A 17,106-nucleotide genomic window follows, 5' to 3' on the forward strand; every position below is an offset into this window, starting at 1 on the left:
TCTCCCAGGTCTGTACAAGAAAAACTGTACTTAGACAATTCCCCCCTGTAAGGGATCTTAAGGAAAAAAAATAACTATTTTCCTTATTAATATTAACACTTCAAAAGGGATGAAAATATCTTATTTTCCTTATTTAATATGAACATTTCAAAAGAGATGAAAGCCACCCTCTTCTTCATTTCACAGCTGAAGTACTTGGATTATGACTTGGGACACTACCACCTTCTCTAAATCTCTTCTCAGGACTGAACTCATCTTACAGATCTATTCAATTGAGGAAAAATAAGTACTTTTAAGACTTATTTTTCCATCATGCAAATGGAGTCTCTTGGATGTTGAGGCCCAGACTGCATCTTCACATATGCTTGACATAGTGGAAGCAATTCTGTTCTACTAAAACATACCAAATACTAAGTACAATAAATTTGCAAATACACAAGGAGATGTTTTAGACCAAGAAGCTACTGTTTGAAAAGAACTTTGTGCTATAAAGAGCTGATTCTGTTCAAGACAGTTCTTATTCCTGAATTGCATATACCAGTTGGAAATGATTAAGGAGTATTATAAAAAAGCACAATAAGCAAGTTCAAAAATTTACTAAGGAGATAAATATAGCTATATTTTTCATACTGTATAGATATGAAAGGTAGGAAGGTACATTATGTTCATCTAGTCTACCCAGACATGCAATATATGCCAAAGACTATCACCCAGTAATTCCTGCATCAATTCTTTACAGACAGTTCCAGCCTAAGAGAGATGCTGATAAAGGATGAGATTACAAAACATTTGGAGATGTATAAATCAGTCAGCATGAAATCATAAAGGTGGCAGTTAAATTCTAAGCAAGTTAGTAAGAGGTGCAAGAATGCAGAATCAATGACCATGATTTATGTGAGGTGCAGAAAAGGACTGGAGACTGTTCCATTCAGCAATTGATTGGATAGGGGAAAAAAAAAAAAAAAGAAAAAGAGAAAATGAAGTTCAGATGAGACAAAGAAAATTCAAAAGCGAGATATGAATAGGCTCTGCAGTTGGAACACTTCTGTTTGCCTTACTTCTAATGTCTAAGGATATTAAAAATGGGATTTTCAAAAGAATGTAAGGAAATGAGTGTCCACACCCCTTTGAATGTAATGGCTTTGGATAAATTTTTCCCTATGTTTCATGGGAAAGCCCGCTTCAAGGATAGATAGGTGCCACCAGCTGCCTAAGACAGCAACTGATTTAAAAGCAGTAAGAACCATAAACCTTTATTAAGAAAGGTGTCTAAGACATATTGTCCTGGACAAAGTAGAATTTTTTTATTGACTATGCTTCAAGAATGTATTCTATTACCACTTCTTCCATTGAGAAGAGGAAGCTGTGTGCATTTTGGAAGCAGAAAAAAGTAATCTCAATAATTATTTTTGATTCAATAAGAAATTGAAAAATATTCAATTTTAGTAAAAGTGGTCTTAATGTCACTAAATAATTTTGTGAGATATCTCAGTACCTGGCGGGAGAGTGTCTCAGCTTGTGACAATGTGCTAATAGAGGGACTGCTGCAGCCATCAAAAGTGTTTCTTCTTGTACTTATCCTGTCCCGTTCATTTTGTACAGCTGGAAAAGAATAATCATCTCATTTATTGACTTGTAAACACTGACATAAAGAACAATTTCAGAACTTTACTTGATTTCAGAAGATAACTCCAAGAACCGAAGTGTATGACATTCAAAGAAGATGACCTGCTTTCAGCTGAGTAATGAGGAAGGATGATAATACGTATTTATAGTCTCTATTGGAACACTACTTGCCTGTAAAAAAGCATGTATAACTAATTGCAGATAGACACTGAATCACCAGCACTTCTATTACTGGCTTAATTACAGTCAAACGTCTTTCTTCCTTTGAATTTAATACATGGTCTCAATTTCAACCAATTTAATAAGTCAGGCTTTTATGATAAAAGCAGAAATGGACATTTCCAGACTGCCAAACAAGTAAAATGGTACAGCATCATCGCTGAAAAAATATCTCTCAGAGGGAGTATGAAAGCCCTACTCATGTTCTGCTGTGGGAAACAATGAAAGAGGAATGAATCATGAATTTAATCCACTAGTAAGATAATTTTGAGACTTAAATCTCATGTTTCTCCTCAGTGACATTGCATTCCTAGTCAGTTTATGGAACATTAACTAAGTTAAAGGGGGGAAAAATAACAAAAAAAAAAAAAACTAACCCAAAAACCAGCACACCGAAAAGTTTTAGGACAGTAAATTCAGTAAGTTTTGTCTCATGGGGTCCAAAACCAGGCATTTGAAAAAGCTTTGGATAAAATATCTGTAATCAGCACATGCAAGGCTTATGAAGCAAGAAGGTATACTTTTGAACTAAAGGAAGAAGAAAAAAATAAAATCTAACAGTCAGATCCTTCTAAAACCTAGACCATGTCCAAGATTAGGCCAAGGAAAATTAAAAAGGAAAAAATTAATTGTGCCAATGAAAATCTTTCAATTGCATGAGGAATTTAATTATCTTTTAAGATCAACAGCTTCATTTCCAATGATACATTTGTTATTTTGTGGGAAACAATCTGCATTACAGAATTTAGGAGTAGTACAAGAGGTTTCAATTAGAAAAAAAAAAAAAAATACTCTGTACACTGGCTGGGTTCAGGATTTATCTGAACAATGCACACAGTTTATTCCAGAGGTGTACTAATATTTTTGCAGGGAAACTCACTGACGGGCCTTTTACTGAGGTCACAGGAAGAAATTTTGTGTGGTGATAAACACACAGTATGTTGTAGACAGGAAAGAGAAAACATAACCTTTTGTAAAAGAATGATGAAACAAACATCCAATGCTGAAACAAACATAGATAATTAAAATAGTTAGCACTGATTAGTTTTGCAAAAAAAGTAAGGTATTCTGATAATACACCACTAGTGAAAATCACTGGTGGAGCACACTTAAACTTAAAAATTGGTGGATGCTTTAATTTTCTTCTGCATATATATAATTTTTGATTATTAGACTAGACTATGTGGCTAAAGCTTTTTTACTAATTCAGTCTAATATTGCCTTAAACAGAGACTCCATGGGTGGTACATTTGCTCAAAGAGAACTTGTAAAGCTTAACTGAAGCCTTTCCTATCTTTGTCCTGAAGAAAAGAGATTTGCTAGAAATGTGAGACACTATCATAGACTCTATGCTACACTTACACTGTAAGACATGCCCAGATCATATAGAGAGGTTATAACAAAACAAAATCAGTGTTGAAAGTTTTAGACACAGTGGGATCAGAGGAGGGCAGAGTAGAGTTAAGTGGGATAAAGTTTTGTGCCATGCACCAGGCTGCATTAGTATCTTGAGGGAATGAGCATTTCTCTGTTTTGGGCTCCCTAGAACATAAAAGATTCTGGTAAACTATGTGGTGTCCAGAAAAGGGCTATGGAGATGTAAACCATAAGATGCACATAGTGAAGCAGAGAGGCATCTTTGTTTATGTGGAAAAAAGAGGACCAACATGGATGTGTGGATCTTCATTTCTGCAGTATACAGAAAACGGAGCCAGATTCTTCTCAGATGCATAATGAAAAGACAAGTCCCAATGGACACTACTCTAACTGCAGTAACAGATATTCTACCTGGTTGTAAGGAAAAAACTCTTCCCAATGAGGGTGGTCAAGTATTGGAAGAGCTTGCAGAGTGAAAGGTTATTGACTCTCCCCTCTCAGGGACTGTGTAAATTTGCCTGGACAGGGTCCCAAGCAACCTGACTGAATCTAGACATCAGCCTTGGTTTAAATGGGGGCTGAACTCCAGATGAACTCCAGATGTCCCTTCTGAGATAAACTATTCTTTAATTCTAGGTTTTGAAAGTCTGTAAAGCTCTGCTATTTGCAAAACTCCTAGGGCTGCTATGTATACACAAATCTTCCCCTTTCTTCACATCAGATTGATAACATATATGTAATACACTACTGACTTAATGGCTCAAATTCCAGAAGGCCAAAGTGTCTTAAAGGAGATCCACAATAGTAGGCAAACCTAATTTCATACCCCATGTAACGCTGTTTAGGATATCCCCATCCAGCTTCCAGGAGGAAAATTCATTTTATCTCATACCAATAACTTGATCACTTACAAAGTACTGCTATGGGACAGATACTTAAGAGCATAAAGAAAAAGCTTCCTCTGTACAGACAAAAAGAATGATAGCCATGTTACGAGAGAAATAAGCATTCATATTTCAGGCTGGCCTGCACTGTGCTCCAAACAAAAAAGGCAGCAAAGTTTGTGACAAACCACTTTTGAATGTGCATTTGAAACAGATAAGGACATCTTTTGCCTCTACATCATTATTGTCCCTGAAACAGCAGCCCAAACAAAAAAACCAAACCTCTAGAATTTGCACTGCCCTTCTTTCCCTATTGCTCTGCACCTGTGGTGATCTGGTCCTTCCACTTTGACAGAAGAATCACTGTGACACATTTCTCATATCTGTCAGTGTGATATATAAGTAACAATTTTCTTATATTAAGCCCTAGGGAAATTAGATTATTTGTTAATTAATGTGGACACTCCACTGACAGCTACCACTACTCATTATTTTTTCACTCAACTTCACAATCCTTTGTCTGGCTTACATGCTTCATACATTCAAATTTAAGGGAAGAACCAGTAAATTTGCCCTGTCATTTCTTAGGGCAGGGAAAAAAGATGCCAGATAAAGATTTTATTACTCGGATTTAGTAAGCATTTTAAGTAAAATCTCATGGTTTGAAATACTCCAGCTTATGGCTCAGTATGTAGCAATCAGTGAATTTTGGTTCCAGAATTCACAAATTAAACAGTTGCAAATTCACTTTAAATCCAAGGACTTGCTAATGTCCCAAGTGCTAGAACTGTTTACCCACTTGAAAGTTAGAAGACATGTATTTCACCTCAATATAAAAGCACTTCCCCATTATGAAGGTATTGTAGCAGACTTTCCATTGGTTTATTCTGCTGGAGATTTTTTAGAATTTTTATTATATTTCAAAGTTAATTCAGATTTTTTCTCTTTGTATATCAAATAATAAATTACTCCATTACCTTCCTTTTTCATTCCTGCTCGAAAACACTTTTTTAAACGACAATATCTGCATTGATTCCTTTTGTCCTTGTCAACAATACATTGTCGGCTGAATCTATCAGAGACAAGAAAAGGTAAATGTATAAAGCATTAATAAAGTAGCACCCTGATTACAAAGAAGAAAACCAACTAATCTGTCCTGTCAGAATAATGTCTGTAACCACAAACTGTCTTCTTCAGTTGCATTGATTATTCTTCTTTATTAATCAGTTTTGAGAGGTGTTTCATACCTGCTAATTTTTCAGGAATATATGTGTGTGTGTATAAACACATGTATGCACTGGAACAGGCAAGTGTGAAAATTTTGTAGCTATGTACATCATTTACACCTCAACTGATTTGTGAGGTATGTCAGTAACTGGCTCCATTAAATGGTGGTGGAAGAGAAAAAAAAAGAAGAAAAGCTGCAAATAGAAAAAGGAAAGGACAATCAAGGAAAAAGCCAAATGTTGCTGGCATGGAGGAGCCCCTTAGCTGCAAAATCATTACCCTTGTCTGGAAGTGTTTACTCCTTCTGGGAGATAACAATGAACAAGCTGCATGTTTCATCACTACAGGTGGCAACCTAAGCAGGAAATGAGAGGCACCAACACAATGAAATAAATTGAGGAAATACATGGAGCATGACACTGCAAGGTGGCTTACCCAGGCTATCATGCATATCTACAGGTGTGCCTAAAGGGAATGCATATGAGCCATTTTCCCCTCTCTCTGTCTAGGTCTGCCTTTTATTCTTTGCATTTATTTGTTAGAAAAACAGACTCTCAAAAGCAGACTTCTTCCTGAAATCACTTATGTAACCTCTTGACACACCACTTTAGGGGGTATGTCTATGCTATACCACTGTGCTGTGTCTATAAGGGAGAGGTTTTCTTATAAGAATATTACACAACCAAAGAGAAGTGTAGGAAACAATATTTTCAGTAACAAGACACTCTTATATAAAAGTTTTATCATCACCCCATGCAATGGCACGGGGGACAGAGAATGGGGCTACAATCAGTTCATCACACGTTATCTCTGCTGCTGCTTCCTCCTCAAGGGAAGAACTCCTCTCAGACTTCACCTGCTCCAATGTCAGATTTCTCCCAACAGAGACAGTTCTCCACAAACTTCTCCAACCTTAGTCCTTCCCATGGGCTTAGTTCTTCATGAACTGCTCCAGCATGGGTGCGCTCCACACCGTGCAGTTCTTTAGGGCTGCTCCAGCAATGTGTCCCCTGTGAGGTGTCAACAGTCCTGCCAGAAAACATTTTCCAGTGTGGGCTCCTCCTTCCATGGGACTGACCACAGGTCTAACAGCTTGCTGCTGCACAATCTTCCCATTAGGTCACATCCTTCTTTCAGGCATTCACCTTCTCCAGCAGGGGGTCCTCCATGAGCTGCAGGTGGATTTCTGCTCCCCTGTGGATTTCCATGGGTTTCACAGGAACACCTGCTTCATCATGGTCTGTACCATAGGATACAGGAGAATCTTTGCTCAGCACTTAGAGCATCTCCACTCCCTCCTTCTCCATTGACCTTGATGTCTGCAGAGCTGTTCCTCTCCCATGTTCTCACTCCTCTCTTCTCTGGGTACAGTTTTTTCTGCACAATATTTTTTTTTTCTTCTTAAATACGTAATCCCCAGAGGCACTACCACCATTGCTGATAGGTTCAGCTTTTGGAGCTAGCTGGCATTGGCTTCACCAGACACTTCTCACAGCTTCTCACAAGAATCCACGTTTGCAGCCCCATCACTACCAAAATCTTGGCATGAAAACCCAATATACCTCTTCAGTGATTTGTTCAAACTCGTTGAATTTTTCATATATTCTGCTCATTACTCACAATGGACAGTATATGGCCCTGAGCCTACACAGACAATTTCATCAAACATGGTGCAGTGTTATATTGAGGCACCATTCAGAAATTAAGACTGCCATTCAGACAGACAGGGGGAAATGGCTGCTCAAAACACCTGTGTGTCACACCAAGTGGGAATATGTGCAGATGTGTTTGTACAGCCCTTAAAACAAGACTCATAAATCTTAGCTTTCTATTCAGAAGGTACCTTCATAAGGAAAGAATTTTAGAAAGCAGTTAAGAATTACAGTTTTCACATTGCACTGAAAATATAAGCATTTTTCCTTTTTTTTTTCAATCAACCTTTGTAATCATATATAGAAGAGTGAAACAGCTTCTGAGTGATGTAATGATATCAACAATATCATCAAGAATCTGGATGCAGTTTTTGGAATGTGTAATATCAAGTAGCATTCCTTAAGTAAAAGCTGAAAATCCCCTGACATAGTTTGAAAATTCTGATAAAGTCTGAATACAATTTTTACTTAAATTCATTAATTTAGTGCCTCTAGATTAACTTTTGTAATACCTGCATGAATAGACGTGGTTCTTCCTTATGCTACGTCTAAAAAATCCCTTGCATCCATCACAGCTGGAAGCACCATAATGTTTTCCGGTCGCTCGGTCTCCACATATTGCACAGAGACTACTGACCCCGTTGTCAGCAGCATTCATGTTGACAGCTTCTCCTGAACTGTCTGACAAGAGACAAGAACATACATAGTTATGAATAAGACTTCCAAAAACCACCCCATGAGCAAGTTGGACCTAAACAGAGGCTTTTTCTGGCCTTTTCTCTTAATTGCCATTTAGGATTTACACAGCATAACCCATTTAATTACATCTGGTTCTTACAGACAGGAACACTTTCAAAGTGATAGAGATGTTCAATAAATTTATGAAGTTAACAACAAATAATTGTGTTCTAGAATCTATTCAGCTGAAGGATTAAAAATGAAAGTGCACTTCTGGATTTATAATTACACATACATTCCTACTAACATGAGGAGGAACTTTGGCACAGAATAGTTTTAATTGGTAAAGATCTCATGTGTATCAGTTTTCATGGCAATAACTGGCAACTCTCATACAAAGATTTGTGACCTTAAAAAAAAGAAACAAAGGGTTTTGCACGACTTAATAAAAAAAAAATAAAACATGCTAAATGCACTATTATTTCCTTGAAGATATTTTTGACAGGAGCACTGATGCAATCTTTCCTTGCACAGAATATTAGCTACATGATTAACAATTAGTCACTGAATATGGTAAACACTAATGAATAAATTCACCTGAAATCAAACCAGATATACTTATTTTTTGAATCACAATGTTAATAGACATGTCCAAAGAAACAATTGCAAAAGAGTTTTTTCTGCTATGCTTCTGGTTTAAATGGAAGGAAAATATACCCTAAACATTTGTGGCTGTTTTGTCCAGGAGAGAAGAGACTGCCACATTAATTAGATATGCACACAAATTCAAAAGTCAAGTATATGAGTTCATGAGCAGTATGCATGATGAACAGTAAAACTGTTAACATTGATACATAATATTACTCATATTGTATAGATCCAACTGAAATGTATAAAACAAATACTTTATACAATTATCATTGTGTCCCACAGAGCTTAAAAGTTAGAGTTCTGTAGATAGAGAGAGAAGCAATCTTTCTGTTCTGTTTTCTTTTACAGAGTTGTAATTGATAGAAATTACATTAAAAATATTAAATAAAATCTTAGAAGTAAAAATTCAGTTCTGTAAATAATTGATTTTAAAATTAGGATTTTCATGACTGCAAATTTGTAAACTATTTTTAAAATTGCTTTCAAAAAATATAAGACCTTATTTTATTTGGTATAATTCTGAAACAAATGTCTAGAAGATTGTCCTGATGTTGAAAAATTCTTTGATTTCAAAAGAACTGTGTAATCTGCCTGAATGTGGCTTGTTAAACTTCTATGAATGTTCCTGATTAATTTAAACTGCTAGAAAAGATACACAGGAAGGTTCAAAAGGGGCAGCTTTCAGTTCCAAACTAGCACTGTAACAAGACAATGTTCTTATAAATGTTGTAAGAAAATACATGGGCTAAACTCAAAGCAAACTTTAAACAAAAAAAGGCTGCACCTGATAACTAATAATTATCAAGCTAATCACTTACAGGGATAATTTAACCAGCTCTATCGCCAACACATAATGCAGCCAAGCACAACCTCCCTAGTTTGCCTTCCCATTTTATTTAACATTAACAGATCCAAAAGGGTGCTATTCAGCAAAAAGCAAATGACCAATGAAATACCCATATTAGAACAAAAAGCAGAGAAATCATCTACAGTTATATAATCATTGTTGATAGTTACAAATTTAGCTAGTGCATAAAGTTCTGTTTTTTCTTCCTAAATCAATAACCGAATCTACCCTTCTGTTTACTAAGCGTGCTGTAATTTAACATCAGAAATTCAGATAAAACTTAAAGCCCAACAATAAAAACTTAATGAGGTTCTATATGGCAGGAATTTGTGGAAATGCAGGTGCTAAATATTTTTCCTGCAAATCGCTACATATTGGCTCTGCCTTTTAAAAATACATACTACTGTAAATGTATGAATTATACTGTAAGACACAATAAACAAACATATTTAGTGTATTAAAATATCTGAAAGGCCCATTTTGCGTAGTTTAACTTGCCTAATACCTTTATTCGCTTTTTTTTTTTTTTGCCGGTACTCAACGGAAGAATGAAATAGTATATTTTCCATTTCAAGCATAAATTATTGACAAAACTTCTCAAAAATTGCATATTAAAAAATCTGCCTAAAGTGTTACATTAGCCAAATGCAAATACTTCTTCTCAACTAAACATTATCCTCTAGGAAGCCGATATGCTTCTTTTAAAATCACTCTTGTGCATATATACACTTACCTAGAAAGGCTAAATTAACACTTAAATAAAAAAAGTCCAATTAGAAGTTAGGCATGAAGAAACAGTAGCTAATATTTTTCACAAACTTCTGGAGAATTTTGTCCTGTTCTTCTGAAAATTATATACTAAATACACTTCCACGTCCAAATTGTCAATACTAGTTATTCATTCGTCTTACAGTAAATAAAACAACTGCTGAATAGACCATTTTTTCCCTTTGATTAACTGACTGGTGACAGTACAGCTACTTTATTATATATAACCTCTCTTTTATTTTCCTTAAAGAATTATAATGTTACTAACTCAGAGTCAGCGATGAAGTGTAAGAGAGCAGATTTGTAGTTTGAAAACAACCCCCAAATGCTCCATTAATAAAACATTTAACTAACACCTTATAGCATTACTAAACTTCACTTTTTCTGTTAACTGGCTTGAACTTGCCTCACAGGAAAGAACTCACCATTGCCATTATACAGAATCTGCATAGTTTCGAACTCCAGTGCTGTATAAGTCGGATCTAAAACTTCACTGTAGTTTGCCATTTCCATGTCCAGTACTGGTTCTGAGAGCCGCATCATTGAATGCAAAAGCAGTGAAAAAGCTGTTCAAATGTACAACCTTCCCATTCTGTTTCACAGTGATTGATAATCCAAAGTTAACTATAACTGTGTCACTTAGGTGCAGCAATGGGAGGAGCTGGAAAAGTGCTTCTGCATGCTGTATTTTACCTAGGTATTTTTTTTCTTTTATGATACAGTGCAACCCTTCTGATAATCTTGGAATGCTTTTTGAAATAATCTTATCAGGAGTTGTATTGGTTCCAGTTCTTGCAAGAACCCAAGGACGTGCAGGAAGCTTCCTATCCCTCATGCTTTGCTGCACATTTTGCTGTCAATGTGTGGTACAAACAGTTCTAAACAAACTGCTCTGGTTGTTCTGTGTAGAGACTGTAACTTCATATGGCATTTTGCTCACTCACTTCAGAACAATAAGGAAATGTGATATGATTATGGACTATCTCAAACTATACCCAAATCACCCACCTACATACTCTAAAAGACAGTTGTAAAATCTCCCGTTTTACAGCTCCTAGTGCTCTTTCCCATTGGCAATGACTTAGCTGTGTAGGCATCCTTAAGCAAGGCTTCAAGTCACACAAGTCTGCAGCAAGGCCAGCTCATAAATCGCCTCCATCACACACTGTGCTGCTGCAATGGCTCCAGACACTGTACCCTGCAGCCTCTCAGACAGTGGCTTCCGGCTCTAACCCTTCTTCATAAAAGATGGCTGCATGGCATTTCCAAGCACCACTCAGATGTACAGGAGGAAAAGAAATTAATCACCTTCTCTGTAATGAAGCATCTCTGGGCTGGTCTACACCTCATCAGTTGATAGACATGGCGTGTTAAACCCAGTTAAAAACCCTCCTGTAAAGCTGCTTGAATCTGTGCCAAATATATAGCTGAACAGCAGAATTTCACTTGCTAATCTGGTGCTTCCAAATGTTGGATAGCAGACTTTCAAATGTTATTATTCTCAATACATTCTTTACAGAAAACTACCCTTTACACTGCTGAAAACCAGTTACATAAGGATTACATATATAGGAAAACTACCCAGTTTATGCCTAATTAACAAGAGCTAGTAACTATATGTACAGCATTGAAATGCATATTTGAATGGAGAAGTGTCTGCAGTTCCTACTCAGTAAAAGTATCTGTAAAAGGGCACCGTAAATCAACTCATTGATTAAATAAATAAATAAACAAATATTTTAAAAAGGAATTTATGATAGACAAGTAACCCATGGAGGAGGAAAATTTACACGAAAGACCTAGAAAAAAAAGCCTTTCAAAATTCATCCTTCTAATATCCATGTCCTCAGGGTTACCTGAGAGTCATAAATCATCCTGGCTTCTTGTGGACATGTAGATGCAGTCTCAGGCCAGCTCTCCTCCTGATTTCAGCAGAGCCTAGTAACATAATTATAACAGGATTCTTGTATAATTCACAGACCTATCCTAAACCAAAGCATATTTACAGTTGTGTTACTGCTTGAAAAAATTCACCTCAGATTTTGGAGGGTCTCCACAGGGGCAGTCCTTTTCAACCTACTGCTATTCATTTTCCTTTAAACCATTCATCCATTATTATATTTAATGAGATATCAAAAAAATGCAAAAGTTACTTCTTAAAAAGAGCAACTGATATGACCACAAATACTTCCTATTCACAACAGAAGACAGATAATATAAAAAATAGCATTTTAAAAGAGATTTAAGAATATGGCTGAAATTTTAGAATATTTTCTGTTTAATATTATGAAAAACAATTACTCAGAAAGTGGTATTTCGGAGTACTGGAAGTGTACAAGTTTTCAGTTTTTAAACACACCTAATATTTTTTTCTTTTACTTAAAGAAGTATATTAAAATAAGATTGATGAAAAGCTATCTGTTGACAGCCAATACTGTTTAGGAAATCACTGTAATTTCATCATGAGATGGAATAATTTTATATTACCTGATGGCTTAGTTTGAAGTTTCTTCTGTAGCAGAATTTGTTGTATTTACTACAACCATTTGTTGTATTTGTATAGTATTTTCTATAAAGCTAATTACTAGTTACATAACAAATGATTCATTGCCTTAATATGGCAATTATGCTACTTAGCATAATATAAAAAAGCTTATATGTTAACTAGAATTATCTATTGTTCTTCAGTGTATACTTCTTGATAATATGTTCTATAAATATTATCTGGCTCTTTAATACCAAAAGCATATCCATTGCATATATTTTATTTCAAAATGCCAGTCCTGAAAACATTTTGGCATATAAGTAAATTTAAAATAAGGGAATGAATGGAAGATGGAAGATATCACGTATGACATGATCAAATCCTGCTATTCCCTCTGCTATTAGCAGAACTTCTTCAATGCTGCCAAAACAGGTCCCTCAGTGACTGCTAAAGAGAGGGAATGAATTGACCCTTCATACTTCTGTCATATAAAAACTCATTTCAATTGATTTTTTAATATGGAAAAATGTATGCTATAGGAAAGACATTCTTTAGACTATTTTTTCATGTTTTGCTAAGGAAACTTCTTACAATCAAATCTTTCACTCAGAAAAATGTGCTTTCTGGGGGATTTTTTGGCATCATGAAGTACATCATGAACAATTAATGTATACTAAATCAATATGGTAAAATATTAATATGTTTTCTTTCAGCCTTAGGTGAATTAGAATGCAGTCCTGAAATTAGAGCAGTTGACGAAAGAAGCTGATGATGAACAGCTTCTGCTCTTATGTCAGTTCAAGCTTTGTACTGTTCACTAATATTCAGACAGAAGATTTCATGTTGGACACCTGCACTGCTTTTCAAGTTCTGAATGACACTGCAGCTTGTAGTATAAAATAGTCTAAGGCAAGTCATCCACTACTGACACCCAAGAAATATCAGCCCAAGGTAAGCAAAAGTTTTAAAACTGTGTAATTAGTCAAACTGTTAAGCACTTCTTTGAGACAAGCGATAATGTGAAATTAAGTAAGAAATAACTTCTCAAAGTAAATTTTGCAGTAATTATTAAGAGAAAGCTACACAATAATGCTTTTGTTCTTTGTGGTTTTCTTGCTTTTTTTCTTTAAAACTGATGACCTCAGGATCACATACAGAAAGCATTCCTATCTTATCTTTAAGACTATTAACTCTGTTAATTGTTCAGCTCTCCATATTAAATGTAATCATTCTTTCTGACTGTGGTATAAAATACAACACAACCTAACAAAATCAAGGTTATTTCCATAAAAGTCTTCCTGATATTAAAAACAAATCTGAAACTACTATCACTACTGAAACAGTTTTGGTTTTCTCTCTCTTTTTTTTTTTTTTTCAATAAGTAGAAATATGTCCTTTTACCTTTTCCGCTTAGTAAGAAATGTAGGTTGCCAAAAAAAATGTGTTAATTCAAATGTATTTTTTTTCTTGTTTCCCATGTATTCTGGGTAAGAACACACCTTCATTCTATTTCCTGCTTTGCAAGTACAGTGAGTTGTGGTGGACATACTTGGAAGGCATTCTACTTTTGTCAACAACCTGTAGTATTATCCAGAATTCTGGCAAAACACACATTTTGATCTGTTTCCCCTCTTGACAGTTGGCACGTGTAGGACAGGGTATGCATTGAGGCCATACTAAAAATCCCAAAAGAAACCATATGAGCTGAGCCAGAATGTCTCCTTGCTATAGTAAAATCCAAACTTCCAAGCCAGAGATTTATTTGCCAAAAGCTTGCTACCCAGGAAGCAGTGGGAAAATTTCCGCACACCCGTGAGCAATCTCCTCTTTGGCTTACAAAGATACACACCCACATAATACCACAGACTGAGTTTCCCTCTCCTGGAACACACCCTCAGTGGCAGTGAGAACACTGCTACTCACCATCACATCAGCTCTGCTGACACCCACCCCCAAGTGCTTCATAAATGGTCCATGAGTAATGACTGGGAAATGTTTGCTTGTATTCTAAAACATAAAATTTTGCCATGTTTGACATGGAAAGCTTTGTAACACTGTGACTTTATTTGATAGAGATTGCTGGTGCTTTTTTTTTATTTTAAATAAATAAAAATGTTAAGAGTTGAATCAGATCTAAAAATCAAATGATAAAGTATAAATGTGTATTAAAGTATAAATGTGTATTACCAAGCTTCTTCAAAAAGAAATAGCCTTTTTGCTTAACACCTAGGTAACATGACGTAAACATGGCATGGCTACAGTCCTCTACAACACAAAGATATTGCAGCACGGCTTGTAATGTTGTCATGCTCTCTCTCCCTCCCCCACCCCCAAAAAAGTTCAGAGCTAAACAAGGACAAAGTTGATTTTGAGCTGGTTAATGTGAGAGGATTTTTAAGAATAATCTGTGAATCATGAGAATAAATATACAGCACAAAAGCTCCCACTAAAGTGACCAAAGGCATCATCTCATACTACTCAAACCCAGCACCATCACCTTCAACAAGTAAATTTATGGCACTTAGACTTTTTACTTTGTCCTAAAAATACAGTGGTTAAACAAAACACTAGGAAGGAGAAGTCAGTACCAGAACTGAATAACAGGTTTTCACAGCACGCTTATTAGGCAAGGTGGTAAGATTAGCTGCAACAAATCATGCCAGGTGAAACTGAAGTGCAGATCTTTGTGGGAAATCCAGGCTAAGCCTGTTTTCATTACTCACATTTTTAGACACTTAGACCACCCCAGGCATTCTTTAGAAAGCAGATTCTTGCACATATTGAATTTGCCTCTTTTTTAAGTTAAATTGGTCATTTGTTACGTTGAGCCCCACTCTAACATACAGCATATACAGCTTTCTTTTATAAGTTATGTTGAGGGTTGTGTTTATTTCTTTTTTTCATTTTGGCATTACAGGGAATGGACAATTATCATGAGGTCTGATTGTCTTCATATTTATGTTTTTGGCTTAAACTATTATTTGTCTTTCAGAATAACCAGCTACAACTTCAATGGTCATGAATGTGAATAAATATAAAAAACAAAGAACATGCCTGGTGTCTGACTTGCCAAATACTATGGACCCACCCTACATCACTCTTTAGAGTTTGAAATAATCTCAAAATAGTTACTAAGATGTCAATGAGTAATCTACATCAGAGTGTCAAAGCTGAGTAAGAGATCTAGTACTCCAAATTCTTTGATGAGCAATTTACAATTTTAATCTTTCATCCACTTTAGTATTTGCCCTGTCAGTAGCTAAGGGGAAATATCAAAGGAGTATGAAAGCTCTAAAATATTTTGAGCCTGAAGAATAGTTGCTGCAGGATAATTTTAAGGATAATTTACACTTGCTGAGGTCATAGCCTGCTTTCAGATTCTCCCTCTCTATTCCAAATATAATTTGCTCCATTTTATTCTAAAAGGATAAATGATTTATTTATTCACTTTATATACCACAGTGTCATTGAGGGGATATGATGCTAGGATAGCAACAGTAATATAATGGTGTCATATGCAAAGAGATGTTACATCCACTCTTAAGGTGAAGGTAGACAAAGCTATCTGGTTTATTTGACTTTATTTATCACTTACACATGCACACATATATCAGTGAGCGAGCTGGGTAGCATCTTACAAAGTATAAGACACATTGCAGCTCACAAACCCTCAGTTGTGCTCTCTCTTTAACAGAAAGGTGTTTTGAGGATGATTCTCACATTATATTCACTCACAATTTTCACAGAGCAAAATTATTAAGACAGTATCTTCTTCATTTTGCAATGTCCCATGTTTGTCAATGGTTCAGTGAAACCCATGGTGCACCTGTGACAGCCTTTTAGCAAATAATACCACCTGTATGAAATATTTGAAGAAAAGCCATCTCATAGCCAAGAGGTCAAACATGGACCATTGGAATACAGGCCATCACTAAATGTCAACAGCTTAGCTGCACAGCTGCACTGAGGGAGAGCATTGTGTCAGGGTGGTGGAAGAGCCAAGGCCACGATGCTGCAGTGGAAGTAGCACATTTCTATGGGAAGATTCAGAAGGATGAGTAATGGTCAAGTGGAAGCTTGAGGACCATCATTCATAAAGGAGGCTGAGGGATGTCCTCATTGCTCTCTACAGCTTTCTGAAGACAGGAAGTGGAGAGGATAGAGATGCTGATCTCTTCTCCCTTATATCCAGATAGGGTGAATGGGAATGGTTCAAAGTTGTTTCAGGGGAGGTTTAGAGTGGACATTGGGAATATTTTTTTACCAGAGGGTGGTTGAACATGGAAGATTTTCCAGAGAGGTGATCAGTGCCCTAGGCCTGCCAGTGTCTATGAGGCATTTGAACAATGATCATCAAGGTTTTAATTTGATCAGTGATTATTTGGTCAGGTAGTTAGACTAGATAGCTGTTCTAAGTCCCTTTCAACGGGGACATTCTATTCTGTTCCAATCTCATCTAGTCTAGTGTATCCTAATATTTTCTATTCAGTCAGAACACAGTATGCCAGATACAAGGGCTAGGCAGTAAAGACTAAGGACACAGTTATGTTCCTTTGCCTAGCCATTCCAGGAGAATGTCCACAGCAGATTCCAAGCCATGTAGATATCAAATGTTATGCAGATTAAAAATCTTGCTTTATGTACACAGATGTTTATATATAAGTATGAACACACAGGATTTTATTGTCAATA

The 17,106-nt window shown here is 36.0% G+C and overlaps 1 protein-coding gene across 5 annotated transcripts in view; it reads right to left on the reverse strand.

Moving 5' to 3' along the window:
- The window catches only part of HNF4G (hepatocyte nuclear factor 4 gamma), a 62,053-nt gene that overhangs the window by 11,630 nt on the left and 33,317 nt on the right, over positions 1–17,106 (reverse strand). For 4 of the 5 annotated variants that reach the window (XR_015285517.1, XM_086884361.1, XM_086884370.1 and 1 more), the window contains 3 exons: positions 7,498–7,666; positions 5,084–5,178; positions 1,496–1,602 (listed from right to left, as the gene is read on the reverse strand). Coding sequence is in view for 4 of the 5 variants with exons in the window: in XM_086884361.1 (XP_086740487.1) it covers positions 1,496–1,602; positions 5,084–5,178; positions 7,498–7,643 (348 nt within the window). In the remaining variant the exon portion in view is untranslated. Of the gene's footprint in view, positions 1–1,495; positions 1,603–5,083; positions 5,179–7,497; positions 7,667–10,354; positions 10,547–17,106 lie in introns of those variants that run through there. The other variant, XM_023920860.2, reaches the window with a different exon arrangement.

This window comes from Cyanistes caeruleus, chromosome 1, assembly GCF_971803275.1.
Source record: "Cyanistes caeruleus chromosome 1, bCyaCae1.hap1.1, whole genome shotgun sequence".
Lineage (NCBI taxonomy): Eukaryota > Metazoa > Chordata > Aves > Passeriformes > Paridae > Cyanistes > Cyanistes caeruleus.